Source organism: Carettochelys insculpta, chromosome 1, assembly GCF_033958435.1.
Source record: "Carettochelys insculpta isolate YL-2023 chromosome 1, ASM3395843v1, whole genome shotgun sequence".
Taxonomy (NCBI): Eukaryota; Metazoa; Chordata; order Testudines; family Carettochelyidae; genus Carettochelys; species Carettochelys insculpta.
The window spans coordinates 382,785,794-382,800,521 of record NC_134137.1 but is presented as its reverse complement, the minus strand read 5'-3'; the positions used below and the strand labels follow the sequence as shown (position 1 = coordinate 382,800,521).

General features: G+C 47.1%; 1 protein-coding gene across 2 annotated transcripts in view; it reads left to right on the top strand.

The window, feature by feature from the left end:
• The first annotated feature begins 655 nt into the window (after positions 1–655).
• LOC142007573 (hematopoietic lineage cell-specific protein-like) overlaps positions 656–14,728 on the top strand; it is a 92,408-nt gene continuing 78,335 nt past the window's right edge. For both annotated transcript variants that reach the window (XM_074984264.1, XM_074984263.1), the window contains exons 1-2: positions 656–734; positions 6,664–6,747. In XM_074984264.1, the coding sequence (XP_074840365.1) occupies positions 6,664–6,747 (84 nt within the window). In that variant the 5' untranslated portion in view covers positions 656–734. The remainder of the gene's footprint in view (positions 735–6,663; positions 6,748–14,728) is intronic.

Here is a 14,728-nt window from a genome sequence, read left to right as displayed (position 1 = left end):
TCCACTTCTTGCATTTGTATACAAACAATTAAGATACTGATTAGAGTTTGCCCCTCAGTTTTTACTTGTTTCTCCTTTATCACTGTTATTGCAGCCCATGCTCCCCCCCAGTTTCTAACCCATCTGTCAAGGCTCCATGTTTTCAGTTACCTGTGAGCTTTGGTCACCTGGCCCTGTCATCAGATTGTTCCTTTCCATCCTCATGCAACCTATTCCACTTTATTGGCAAGAACTTTTCAGAAATGTCCCTTCAAGCACCTAGACTCACAATTCTCTAGCAGCTCCTATAAGCAGAGGTCTGATATCCCAGCTGCTCACTTGACTTAGCAGAGCCAGTTTTAAGGAGCTGAGATATGTAAAATTTCTAAAGTACCCCAGAAGTATGTGGCACTTTCTGGATCAAAAGCTACGGTGAAGTTCACAGGCTATAACTGACTAACCCTTTCATCTCCTAGTGGCTTAGGGAGAGCACCATCCCAGTCCCTGAGAGTTCCTGAGAGAAGAGATAGGGCTGATTCTGTATCTCCATTATGTTTTTAGCTCCCTGTTGTCTTCCTGGACTCTGTGGGACACTGCCTTATTCCGCTCAGAAGCTGCGTAGAGGGCTGGGCTGCAGGAAGTGCAGTTAGTTTAAGTTAAAACAGGAACTGTCATAGTGCACTGCAACCTCAAAGCAGCAGCCAGCAAACAAGTACTTGGGCAGAAAGGTGCAAGAGTGAAGCAACTTCTGAAAGGTAAGTGCCAGAAAAAAGTGGTATTTGAGAAAGGAGAGTTACCAGAAAATGCCTGCAGAGGATGGAAGTGAGCAATCAGACCAAATGCTACTCTGCACCCCTTGGCAGTTACTTTGCAAATTCAGGCTTTGCTTACTGGGAGTTGTTCTAATGTTCCAGGGTCTAAATGATAGAAATGCCAGCTAAATCAAGCTAACCAAGTTTCAGATCTGCATTCAAACAAGAGTTTATACTTGTGGACAATCTAGGTTGTAGTTATATTAGGGCTAATTAAAAATGGAACAGCTTTAATTCAATGTATGGCCCATTCTAGGTGTAGGGACTGTCCTAATCTTGTGGGGCTGTGCAGCCCACAGTTTTTAAAGAGGCACACCCTACAATGGTGTATATGGACAAGTCAATATAAAGGCAGTCAGACTGTCATAACTGGGTTAAAATAAGTCCTGCTAAGCCTGTGGCTCTCAATCTTTGCAGACAACTCTACCCTTCTCAGGAGTCTGATTTGTTCTGTATACCCTTCTGAGAAGCTGAGGCCTTGGTTGGTGTCCATAAACAATCATGACAAGGAGCCCTGTGTTAGCCTTAGAGTCCAAATCTGAACAGTCTTGTGAAGGCCACAAAGAGAAATTCTCCTTGCATGTCAGTTTCTGATCTCTCAATCCTCACACTCTCCTGTCTCTGTCCTAAGAGTCTCATGTGGCAGCTACAAGCTCAGAGCAACACACTGAGGTGGACTCTGGTTATTCATTTGTACATTCACACCCCTACACGCACACATAATTTTAAATTTATTTGTCTGCTTCAGGTTGCTGGTTTACAAGCCACTGCTGGGCAGAAGGGACTGGGGGGAAGAGTCAGGTTGGGGAATCAGTGTCTATTGCCTCATTTTTCACATGTGTGGCTCCACACCTGAAGGTGAGGAGGAAGAGGAGACAGCAGAAGACCTGCCCTTAGCAAGGAGGTGGCACATGCTTGCAGCATGAGTTTCCAGTCCTCAGTCCCAGGGAGCAGTCAGCTCTGGCTGGAGGGGTGGAACGACTGAGCAGGCTCAGGAAGTAATAAGTGGGGAGGCACCTGCTTGGGATGATTGAGCTATGTCAGAGGAAGATGAAGGAGCTGGTGTTGCCCCAAGCATCTTGTGGGCACCACAGGAATCCAGCTTTTAATTCTCTGTTGCTTGATTTTATAGAAATGGTTATTCTTTTTCCATGGAGCAGCAAAAAATGTGGGTAAGGGGTTCACAGATCAAACACCAGTTCTTATTGTCTGACCTTAAACACCTGGGACCATGTTGTGGCGAGGTTTCATGGTCTGAACAATTTTGTCTCTAAATAAGTAATGTCTCCTTTAAATATAGAGCAGAATTTTTAAATTTTACACTGAACTAACATTTAGCTTCCTCTTCCCCACTTCCTGAGCCCAGCACGTCATCCAAGCTGGGCTTCCTGTCTTGTCAGCACATACAAACTGCAGCCACAGACCATGCACCTGATTTGCAAATGGGTATACAACCTGTCTTAAGGCTGCAGTGGATAGCCACTGACCAGTTATTACTGTTGTATCTTCAATTTTGAAACTTTAACACAATAAAATATACTTTCATAAAAAAACAATAGCCACCAAATTATACAGGTAATTAACAAATGGCAAAAATAGAGAAGTTATGTTAGGTGACCTGATACCCTTACATATGAGACAGTTATTCTACCTTTTATTGAAATTGTGTTGACAAAGATCATCTTCAAACCTGAATGGCTTCTGATTATTTGATCATTTCATATTCTCAGAACATTGCCTTCCACTGCAATCTGCTCAATTGCTAAGGTGTAGCTGCCTCTATAAACCTGTGTTTTGCTATTGCTCCTCTATAAATGTCCATGACTTGGTGGGCATGTGATACTTGTCAGCAGGGAACACTGTGACAGGGGCATCAAAATCACTCTGTGGTGATGGCTATATTATCCTTTCAGTTAGGGGCCTAGGGCAAGTGCAGAATATGCCCCTTTATCCAATATGGTTGACTGAGCACTGTGGCTCTGTGATGAGGGTGAACTGGGGGAGAGATTGGGTATTATTTGTGACACTGTCACATGACAAAAGGGAGTATCGTCTGTTTGACAGTGCACTCTATCCATTCTGGAAATGGTGTCCACCAGTGCTTTTGTTGTGATGGTATGCACGGGTACAGCATACCGTCACCTCTTCTCAGAATGGCACAGGGGTAGGAGCCAGAGCCCCTGCCAGCCCCGCAACAGCATGGGGCCCAGAGCCAGAGCAGGTTGCTGTGGGACTGCGAACCAGAGCCCCTGTGCCCTGTGTCAGAGCATGGCTGGGAGCCAGAGCCCTCACCACCCCTCCAACAGCCCCAACCGCAGTAACCCGGTGGGGCAGGGGGTTGTGGGGAAACAAGAAGCCACTTTGGCTCCACTTTTTTTTTTTTAAACAGAAAAAACACTGGTGTCCACAATGAAAAAAAGAGGTTGATAATTCAAAATTATTTGAACAAACTGGAGAAATGATCTGAGGTAAATAGGATGAAATTCAATAAGGACAAATGCAAAGTACTCCATGTAGGAGGGAACTATCAGTTTCACTCATACAGAATGGGAAGCGATAGCCTAGGAAGGAGTACTGCAGAAAGGGATGTGGGAGTCATAGCGAACCACAAGGTAAATATGAATCAACAATGTGACCTGTTGCAAAAAAAAAAACAAAAAAACAGAAAAAGCAAACATCATTGCAAACATCATTCTGTGATGTATTAACAGGAGTGTTGTACGCAAGATATGAGAAGTAATTCTTCTGCTCCACTCTGTGCTGATTAGGCGTTAACAAATGTATTGTATCGAGTTCTGGGCACCTCCACATCTTTCTTAAAATGTGAAGGCCTGGAGAAAAACCAGAAAAATGATTAAAGGTCTGTCGCCCATTCCCAGCTAGTGGGAAATAAAGGCTAGGAACTCTATCCCTACGTATCCTGGCCATTGATTGACCTATCTCCCATGAATTTATCTAGTTCTTTTTTTAACTGTTATAGTTCTGGCTTTCACCATATCCTCTGGCAAAGAGTTTCTTGGGCTGACTGTGCACTGCATGAAGAAATACTTCCTTTCATTTGTTTCCAATCCACTGCCTATTAATGTTTTCAGAGAACTATCCACAGTGACTCCAAGATCTCTTTCTTGAGCGATAATAACTAAGTGAGGCCTGGTCTCCACCAGGATTTTAGGTCAATCTTAGCTGCATTAGATCAATTTTCTTAAGCATTAGACCACAATACCGCGGCCATTCTACCATCTTTATGGTCTCTTACAGTCAATTTTGGTATACCTGCTTTTCATGAGAAGTAATGCCAAATTCAACCATGCATGGTTGAGTTTAAAATAGTGCAAATTGAGTACTGTGAAATTTGAAATTTTTGGCCTTCTGGAGATATCCCACAGTGCCCCAACATGAACCCTCTGGCCAGCAGTTCCAGCTCAGCTGCTATCCTGGTATGCAGGAAATGGACAAGAAAAGTTTGAATTTCAATTCCTGTTTGTGCCGCATGGCGAGCAGAGCAGGCAGCACATCTCAGCAGCATATCTGTCCATGAATGCCCAGGGATGCAGATAAGCTCCAGCACGGAGCATGCAGGACATCCAAGACTTTATTGTTGTGGTGGGAGGCAGGGAGGATGAATCTGTGCTGGCAGAACTACAAACCAGCAAAAGAAATGCTGAAATATATGCCAAGATCTCACAAGTGTATTGGAATCCACGAAGTCCCTTTATCAGTTAAATATTGCTATTCATCTGACAAGCTGCCCTCTCACATTAGGTTATCTACACCTTTTGATGAGGTCTTCAAAGACGCAAACATTTGGAATACAAATATGGAGACAATACTTATAACTTCAAATACAAAAACAATGCATTAACAAAAATAAGATATATAGATCCAGCAGATCATACAACAGAAAATGATAGATTACAAGAGGCATCTTGTCTCAAGCAACTCTGAGTTATGCATATTTATATTCATAAGCCAAGTCAAGGTTCAGCTGTGATCAATTGTGGGCTCTTCCCACCAGCATTCAAAGGTGTAACTTGATCTAATGGCTGGCAACTGAAAATTAGACAAATTCAAATTGAGAATGAGGCATGAATTGGTAACAGTGAGGGTGACCAGCCACAAGAACAACTTACCAGGCTCATGTTAGTGCGGGGGTCAGCAACCTTTCCAAGGCAGAGTGCTGAAATTTGCCCTTTTGACCTCTGTATATGATCCAAGTGCCGCTGATACTTTTTAAGTCACTAAGGCTGTGTCTACACGTGCCCCAAACTTCGAAATGGCCATGCAAATGGCCATTTCGAAGTTTACTAATGAAGCGCTGAAATGTATATTCAGCGCTTCATTAGCATGCGGGCGGCAGCAGCTTCTTCGAAATTGACGCGCCTTGCCGCCGCGCGGCGCGTCCAGACGGGGCTCCTTTTCGAAAGGAAGCCACCTACTTCGAAGTCCCCTTATTCCCATGAGCTCATGGGAATAAGGGGACTTCGAAATAGGCGGGGCCCTTTCGAAAAGGAGCCCCGTCTGGATGCGCCGCACGGCGGCGAGATGCGTCAATTTCGAAGCGCTGCTGCCACCCGCATGCTAATGAAGCGCTGAATATGCATTTCAGCGCTTCATTAGTAAACTTTGAAATGGCCATTTGCATGGCCATTTCGAAGTTTGGGGCACGTGTAGACGTAGCCTAATAGTCCTACTTACCACAGCTTCATTAATAAAGATTCAGAGCTTTACTGTTTAGGTGGAGGTGGATAGCATCAGCTGGTCTTTTGTTAATCCACAGGTGGCATGACTTTGAGCAAGCTCCTGGCTGCATGGGGGAGGAGGGGCAGGGATGAGCTTCTTGGCGTTCATCTTGCATGCCACTCTTTGCACCCTGTGCTGGGGGTTGCTGACCTTTGTGGTAGTGTCTCTATACTGGCAATTTTTAAATCAAAATTGGTTGTTTTTTTCTAAAAGATCTACTATATGAATTACATGGATAAATTCAATGACTTATGTCACACTAAAGCTGTGTCTACACGTGCACGCTACTTTGAAGTAGCGGCACTAACTTCGACATAGCGCCCGTCGGGGCTACACGCGTCGGGCGCTATTTCGAAGTTAACTTCGACGTTAGGCGGCGAGATGTCGAAGTCGCTAACCTCATGAGGGGATAGGAATAGCGCCCTACTTCGACATTCAACGTCGCAGTAGGGACCGTGTAGACGATCCGCGTCCCGCAATGTCGAAATTGCCAGGTCCTCCATGGTGGCCATCAGCTGGGGGGTTGAGAGATGCTCTCTCTCCAGCCCCTGCGGGGCTCTATGGTCACCGTGGGCAGCAGCCCTTAGCCCAGGGTTTCTGGCTGCTGCTGCGGCAGCTGGGGATCCATGCTGCATGCACAGGGTCTACAACCAGTTGTCGGCTCTGTGTATCTTGTGTTGTTTAGTGCAACTGTGTCTGGGAGGGGCCCTTTAAGGGAGTGGCTTGCTGTTGAGTCCGCCCTGTGACCCTGTCTGCAGCTGTTCCTGGCACCCTTATTTCGATGTGTGCTACTTTGGCGTGTAGACGTACCCTCGCAGCGCCTATTTCGATGTGGTGCCGCGCAACGTCGAAGTTGAACATCGACGTTGCCAGCCCTGGAGGACGTGTAGACGTTATTCATTGAAATAGCCTATTTCGATGTTGCTACATCGAAATAAGCTATTTCGATGTTGGCTTCACGTGTAGACGTAGCCTAAATGAGCATAATAAATGCTCAAGCTAAATGATCACAGTGGTCCCTTCTGGCCTTAGAATCTGTGAACCTGCAAGCCTGGTATTTGAACTTTACACTATGGAGGGGAGGAGACTATAGGCTCATCCTGTCTCTAACACTTGTTCTCACCCTGTGCAGATGTGGAAGTCAGCTGTAGGGCACAATGTAGCCGTGAAAGTGGAGTCCCAAGGAGATGACTGGGACACTGATCCTGATTTTGTGGTGAGTTTCAATCATGTACCTGCTTTTTGTCAGTTATGGGGATTTAGCCCTGAGAGTTGTAACATGAGCTCTGAATAGCTGTGTCTACACGTGCACGCTACTTTGAAGTAGCGGCACTAACTTCGAAATAGCGCCCGTCGCGGCTGCACGCGTCAGGCGCTATTTCAAAGTTAACTTCGACGTTAGGCGGCGAGACGTCGAAGTCGCTAACCTCATGAGGGGATCGGAATAGCACCCTACTTCGACGTTCAACGTCGAAGTAGGGACCGTGTAGACTATCCGCGTCCCGCAACGTCGAAATTGTGGGGTCCTCCATGGCAGCCATCAGCTGGGGGGTTGAGAGACGCTGTCTCTCCAGCCCGTGTGGGGCTCTATGGTCACCGTGTGCAGCAGCCCTTAGCCCAGGGCTTCTGGCTGCTGCTGCTGCAGCGGGGGATTCATGCTGCATGTACAGGGTCTGCAACTCATTGTCGGCTCTGTGTATCTTGTGCTGTTTAGTGCAAGTGTGTCTGGGAGGGGCCCTTTAAGGGAGCAGCTGGCTGTTGAGTCCGCCCTGTGACCCTGTCTGCAGCTGTGCCTGGCACCCTTATTTCGATGTGTGCTACTGTGGCGTGTAGACGTTCCCTCGCTGCACCTATTTCGATGTGGTGCTGCACAACGTCGATGTTGAACATCGACGTTGCCAGCCCTGGAGGACGTGTAGATGTTATTCATCGAAATAGCCTATTTCGATGTCGCCACATCGAAATAGGCTACTTCGATGTAGGCTTCACGTGTAGACGTAGCCAATATGTCCCAGGAGAAGATGAAACTGGAGAGCTCATTCTGCTACTTGGGGATGTTTGTTACCGGCTCTACTAGATTGGCCCAGCTACTAGGGTGCCTGACTGGGAAATGGGTGAACTTGGGCGTTCTTCCCAGTTAAGCTATGACTTGCTGTGCATCCATGCATGAGTCACTTCCTCTCAGTGCCCCTGCTCAATGGAGGTGTAGAGAGACATAGCTGTGGTCTTCAGCAGAGCTGTTGTAGGGAAAGGAAGAGCAGAGTGCTGAGGGTAGGGCTTGAAGGGCAACAGCAGAGTAGTGCTAGGAGTTAATACATTTTCCATCCATGAAGAGCAGCCATATTTTAAGTCCTGGTGACTTTATTTCCAACTGAGGGAGGAGCCCTCTAAAGTAAAGCTAAATAACCTGAGAGAGTGGTCTGTCTCCTATATAGCATTCTGTGTCCCAATATGGCAGCTCTCCATGAAGAGCGTTGGTTTCTAGATATGCAGAGCAGCATGCACTCTTTCTGGGCTCCATCAATGTGTTATCTGAGTCACTCAAAAACAAATCAGAGGCATGATCCATGTCACCTAGGACTGTGGGTGGTGGGCTCTGAAGGAAAAGGGAGCATCTGTCTTCCCACACAAGTGCCACAGAAACCTCTGCTGGTTGCATGCCTCTGATGTTCTTTTTATGGTTCAGGCAGGTTTCGGAGAAGTGTGGAAGGCCAAGTATCAGGGAGCCTTCTCAGCCACCTGTCCCGGAACCTGTATGGAACATACAAGATCACATTTCAGGTGCAGGGCTGCTCAGCTTGCAGATTGCCCACAGGCCCACATTGTCTGAGCAGCTGAAGGCAGCCTGCTGACTGGGACCTAGTGCTTGCTGGTCTCCCCTTCTGTGTACTGGAAGAGGTGCCTTCCTGTATTCTGTGCCTATAGTGTAGCAGAGTGGGGGGTGGTATGTGGGAAATGAGGGAAGGGGGTGTTGAAGAGGTCTGGGGAGGGATGGGAAGTAAGGGGAATGCAGGAAGGGATGGAGAAAAAGAGGAAACAGGGGAATTGCTTGGGAAGTGAGAGACCACTATGCAGTTTTTCCTCCACAGCAGCTGGGGTTCCTCAGTTAAGCAGGCATGTCCAGTTTTAACCCTGCTTTCCTACACCTGGACCCCACACCAAGAACACCATCCCACTGAGCCCTAGCGAGCTGCACCTGGACTCTCTACTCCATCAAGCCCCACTTTCCCAGCACCTGGAACCCCCATTAAGCTCCATCTACCTCCCAGCCCCTCCTCCACTGAGCTCAACCAGAGTCCCATTGCCTCTACACCCAGAGCCCCTGTGCATCCACATCTCTCTCTGAGGTGCCTGCACTCAGACTGCCCCACACCAGGATTCCTCCACACTAAGCCCTTCCACACTTGCATCATGCTGGGCTGAGCCTGCCCACCCACACCTGGTATGCCTGACAAAGGCCGTGTCTACACTAGCCCTAAACTTCGAAATAGCCACGCAAATGGCCATTTCGAAGTTTACTGATGAAGCGCTGAAATGCATATTCAGCGCTTCATTAGCATGTGGGCAGCCACGGCACTTCGAAATTGACGCGCCTCGCTGCCACACGGCTCGTCCTGACGGGGCTCCTTTTCGAAAGGACCCCGCCTACTTCAAAGTCCCCTTATTCCCATCAGCTCATGGGAATAACGGGACTTCGAAGCAGGCGGGGTCCTTTCTAAAAGGAGCCCCGTCAGGACGAGCCGCACGGCGGCGAGGCACGTCAATTTCAAAGTGCCACGGCCGCCCACATGCTAATGAAGCGCTGAATATGCATTTCAGCACTTCATTCGTAAACTTCGAAATGGCCATTTGCGTGGCCATTTCGAAGTTTGGGGCTAGTGTAGACACGGCCAAAGAGTGGTAGAGCTTACACTGTGGCCATCGCTTACACTGTGTCAGAGTCAGGGGCAGCCTTACTGCCGAGTCCTTGTACTTAGGGAGGTGGAGGTTTCAGGTTGATCTTCCCACTTTGGTGCAACCAGCGGCCTTCTAGAAAAGTGAAGATCTGGGGTTTTCTCAATAACCTTCCTGTGACAGACTTCTAATCACAGAATCACAGGGCTAGAGGGCACCTCAGGAGGTCATCTAGTGCAGCCCCCTGATTCAAGCAGAATCAACCCCCACTAAGTCATCCCAGCCAGGACCTTGTCCAGCCTGGACTTAAAAACCTCAAGGGATGGAGAATCCACCACCTCTCTAGGCAACGCATTCCAATGCTTTACCACCCGCCTGGTGAAGTAGTTTTTCCTAATATCTAACCTACACTTCTCCCTCTTCAACTTCAGACCATTACTCCTTGTTCTACCATCTGACACCACTGAGAACAGTTTCTCACCCTCCTTTTTAGAGCTTCCCTTCAGGAAGTTGAAGGCTGCTATTAAATCACCCCTCACTCTTCTCTTCTGTAAACTAAACAAGCCCAAATCCCTCAGCGTATCCTCATAGGTTTTGTGCTCCAGCCCCTTAATCATTTTTGTTGCCCTTCGCTGAACCTGCTCCAGCAAATCCACATCCTTTTTATACTGGGGGCCCCAAAACTGGACACAATATTCCAGATGTGGACTCACCAGTGCCGAATAAAGAGGAATAAATACTTCTCTAGATCTGCTCGAAATACTCCTGCTAATGCACCCTAGTATGCCGTTAGCCTTCTTGGCTACAAGGGCACACTGTTTACTCATATCCAGCCTTCCATCATAACCCCTAGGTCCCTTTCCATCATACTGCTGCTGAGCCAGTTGGTCCCCAGCCTGTAACAATGCTTGGGATTCTTTCGCCCCAGGTGCAGGACTCTACACTTCTCTTTATTGAACCACATCAGATTTCTTTTGTCCCAGTCCTCCAATTTATCCAGGTCACTCTGGATTCTCTCTCTACCCTCCAATGAATCTACCTCTCCCCCTAGTTTTGTGTCATCCGCAAACTTGCTGACAGTGCAATCCATTCCCTCATCCAGGTCATTAATAAAGATGTTGAATAACAAAGGCCCCAGAACCAAGCCTTGTAGCACTCCGCTTGAAACAGACTGCCATCCAGATATTGAGCCATTGACCACTGCCCGTTGGGACCAACCATCAAGCCAGCTTTCCATCCATCTTATAGTCCAAGGATCCAAGCCATATTTCCTTAACTTATGGACAAGAATGTTGTGGGAGACCGTATCAAAAGCCTTGCTGAAGTCAAGGTATATCACATCCACTGACTTCCCCATGTCCACAGAGCTTGTTACCTTGTCATAGAAGCTAATCAGATTGGTCAGGCAGGACTTGCCCCTGGTGAATTCATGTTGGCTACTTTTGATCACTTGCCCCTCATCCAAGTGCTCCAAAATGGATTCCTTGAGGATTCCCTCCATTATTTTCCCAGGGATTGAGGTAAGGTTGACGGGCCTATAGTTCCCTGGATTGTCCTTCTTTCCTTTCTTAAAGATGGGCACTATGTTTGCCTTCTTCCAGTCATCCGGTATCTCCCTCGATCTCCAAGAGTCTTCAAGGATAACGGCCAAAGGTTCAGCAATGACCTCTGCCAATGCCCTCAGTACCCTGGGGTGCATTAAATCCAGGCCCATGGACTTGTGCACATCTAGTTTTTCTAGATAGCTCAGAACTTGTTCCTTCCCCACAGATGGCTGCCCTCCACCCTCCCATACTGCATGGTCTAGGACCATCATGGGGAAGTTGACTTTGTCCGTGAAGACTGAGGCAAACAAAGCATTGAGTACTTCAGCTTTTCCTGCATCCTCTGTCACTAGGTTACCTCCCTCATCCAGTAATGGCCCCACACCTTCTCTGATAACCTGTTTATTGTTCACATGCCTGTAGAAATCCTTCTTGTTACTCTTCACATCCATTGCCAGCTCCAGTTCCAAATGTGCTTTCACTTTCCTGATTACTGCCCGGCATTCTCCAGCCGTATGTTTATACTCCTCCTCAGTCAACTGTCCATGTTTCCATTTCTTGTATGCATCCTTTTTGAATTTAAGCTGACTAAGGATTTCCCCGTTAAACCAAGCTGGTTGCCTACCATGTTTGCATTTCTTACTACGCAGCGGGATTGTTTGTTCCTGTGCCTTCAGTAAGACTTCTTTAAAATACTGCCAGTTCTCCTCAACTGTTTTCCCCTTCATCTTCGTTTCCCAAGGGATCCTGCTCATCCGGTCTCTTAGGGAGTAAAAGTCTGCTCTTCTGAAATCAAGGGTCTGTATGTTACTGCTCACCTTTCTTACTTTTGTCCGGATCATGAAATCTACGATCTCATCGTTGCAGCAGCCCAGGTTCCCTCCCACTTCTATTTCTTCTACTAGATCTTCCCTGTTTGTGAGCAGCAGGTCAAGTTGCGCACAGTCCCTGGTCAGTTCCTTCAGCACTTGTACGAAGAAGTTATCCCCAGCATTCTGCAAAAACTTCCTGGATTGTCTGTGTGCTGATGTGTTGGTCTCCCAACAAATGTCCCAATGATTAAAGTCTCCCATAAGAACCAGGGCCTGTGATTTGGAAGCTTCACTTAGCTGCCTGAAGGAAGCCTCATCTATCTCCTCTCCCTGATCTGGAGATCTATAACAGACACCAACTACAACATCACCTCTGTTACTTCCACCTCTAAGCTTAATTCAAAGACACTCAACTGGATTTTCTCCTTCCTCATACTGGAGCTCTGAGCAATCATACTGCTCCCTCACATACAGCGCAACTCCTCCTCCTTTTCTCCCCCGTCTGTCCTTCCTAAACAATTTATAACCTTCCATGACCGTGCTCCGGTAAGGCGAATCATCCCACCAAATCTCCATTATTCCAACCACCTCATACTTGTGTGACTGTGCCAGGGCCTCTAATTCTTCCTGTTTGTTCCCTAGGCTTCTGGCATTCGTGTACAAGCATCTTAGAGAAGGGGCCGATTGGCCCACTTTCTTCTCTTCACCCAGGAAACCCACTTGATTGTTCCCTCCTCCTTCCCCACTTACCTCCAGGCTTGCATCACCTTCCCCCAGCAAACCTAGTTTAAAGCCCTCCTCACTAGGTTTGCAAGCCTGCCCACAAAGATGCTCTTTCCTCTTTTAGTGAGGTGGATCCCGTCTCTTCTCAGCAATCCCTGTTCACGAAACAGAATCCCATGGTCAAAGAAACCAAATCCTTCCCTGCTACACCACCTACATGACCACACATTTACATCTGTGGTTCGACGATCCCTATGCGGACCCCTTCCTTCCACAGGGAGGATAGACGAGAAGACCACCTCTGCTCCATATTCCTTGATCTTCCTTCCTAGGGTTACGTAATCTGCCGTGATCTCGTCAATGTTGTTCTTGGCTGTATCACTGGTTGCTATATGAAGAAGTAGGAAGGGGTAATAGTCTACAGGTTTAAGAATTTTTGGCAGCAACTCTGTAATATCCCAAATTCTAGCTCCAGGCAAGCAGCAAACTTGCCAGGATTCTAGGTCCGGGTGGCAGATGGATGACACCATCCCTCTTAGGAGGAAGTCCCCGACCACCACCACTCGTCTTTTTCTCTAAGGGGTGGTGGTCATAGAACTCCCATCCCTAGGACTACGCATCCCATCCCTTCTAAACCATGGGGGCTCTTTCAGGTACAATCCCTGTGAGGTATCAGCCCCACTTATCTCTGCCATATCACCTGTGGAGAGAGGCTGAAAGTGGTTACTTAACTCCACTGGAATTGGAGAGACCTGAAATGGTTTTCTCCTCCTGGAGGTAACATACTTCCAGTTTTCCTCTTTGTTTGGGGCAGCCTGCTGTTCCTGCAGTATTATCTTTTGCCTTCTATCCAGAAAGTCTTCACCCTCTCTGATGGACCTGAGGGTTGATATTTGTGCATCAAGTCCTTTAACCTTCTCTTCTAAAATGGCTATCAGCTTGCACTTGGTACATAGAAAATCCTTTCTATCATTCAGGAGGAAGACAAACATGGCACATGACATGCAGGTCACAACAACAGACCTCTCACCAACCATGTCACTCTCTATTTTTTCCCTTATTAGAGATCCCTTATTTGTTTCTTGTGCCACCTTGAAGGGCATAAGAGAAACACCATATAATAAAGGTGAAAAAAGGTACGTGGCTCCTCCCAAAGGCGAACTCCCAGGCAAACTCCCTGTTAGCTGCTCCTGTTCGCTGCTCGCTGCTCCTGTTCGCTGCTAATATGACATTGGACCCCCTTATTTAAGTCTTGATCTCAAGGGGAGTTTTCTCAGTGATTTTTAAAAGATACAATTAAGGAGCATAATTATTTTGTGTCTTAATTTCTTCATCTGAGAAAAATGATAATAATGCTACTTGCCTGCCCCACGAGAGTTGCACAAATTCATTGGTTTTGATTAGGTACTTTGGGGTCAGCAGATGGAAAGTGCTGAGAAATGCAGTTTTGCAAAGTGCTTTTTACAATGCCAAAACAGTTGTCCTTCATTCATGCAGTAGGCACTGCTCCTGGGTAACAGGAGAATTCCCATTTGGGGTTTTATGGGATGACTCCCCCTCCCATTGGGTGATGCTGGAGCAATTTGCCAGAAGAAGCAGCGGTAGTAAGAGCAGAGCTCCACCTAGCATCCCCCATCCTCACTTTTCAAAAGGCTAGACCAGTGGTTCCCAATCTTTTCACTAGTGCAGACCCCCAATTGCCCCCGAAATCATTCACAGACCCCATACCATTCACAGACCCCCCATCTGTTTGCAGACCCCCATCAAATCCAATTCTAGCTGCTATGTACACTTCACTAAATGAAAAAAGAAACCAAAACACAGATTTGTCAGAGGGAGGAGGGATAGCTCAGTGATTAGAGCATTAGCCTTGTAAACCCAGGGTTGTGAGCTCAGCCACTGAGGGGGCCTATCATGAGTATTTGTCAGAGATGGTGATAGGTCCTACTGTGAGTGCAGGAGGCTGGACTTGATGGCCTCCAAGGTCCCTTCTAGCTCTATGAGATATATATCTGTGTATTTTATTTTTTTAATTGGAAGATATTTAATTTAAAATAATAAGTGGTTGTAACTTTGTAATCTATTTAAAACTTATTTTTATGATCATTTTTATTTATTTTTTATTTTTTTCACGGACCCTTGCAATACCCTCACAGACCCCAGGGGTCTGCAGACCCCAGGTTGGGAACCACTGGGCGAGACAAAGATGTAGGTAAGCCAGCCA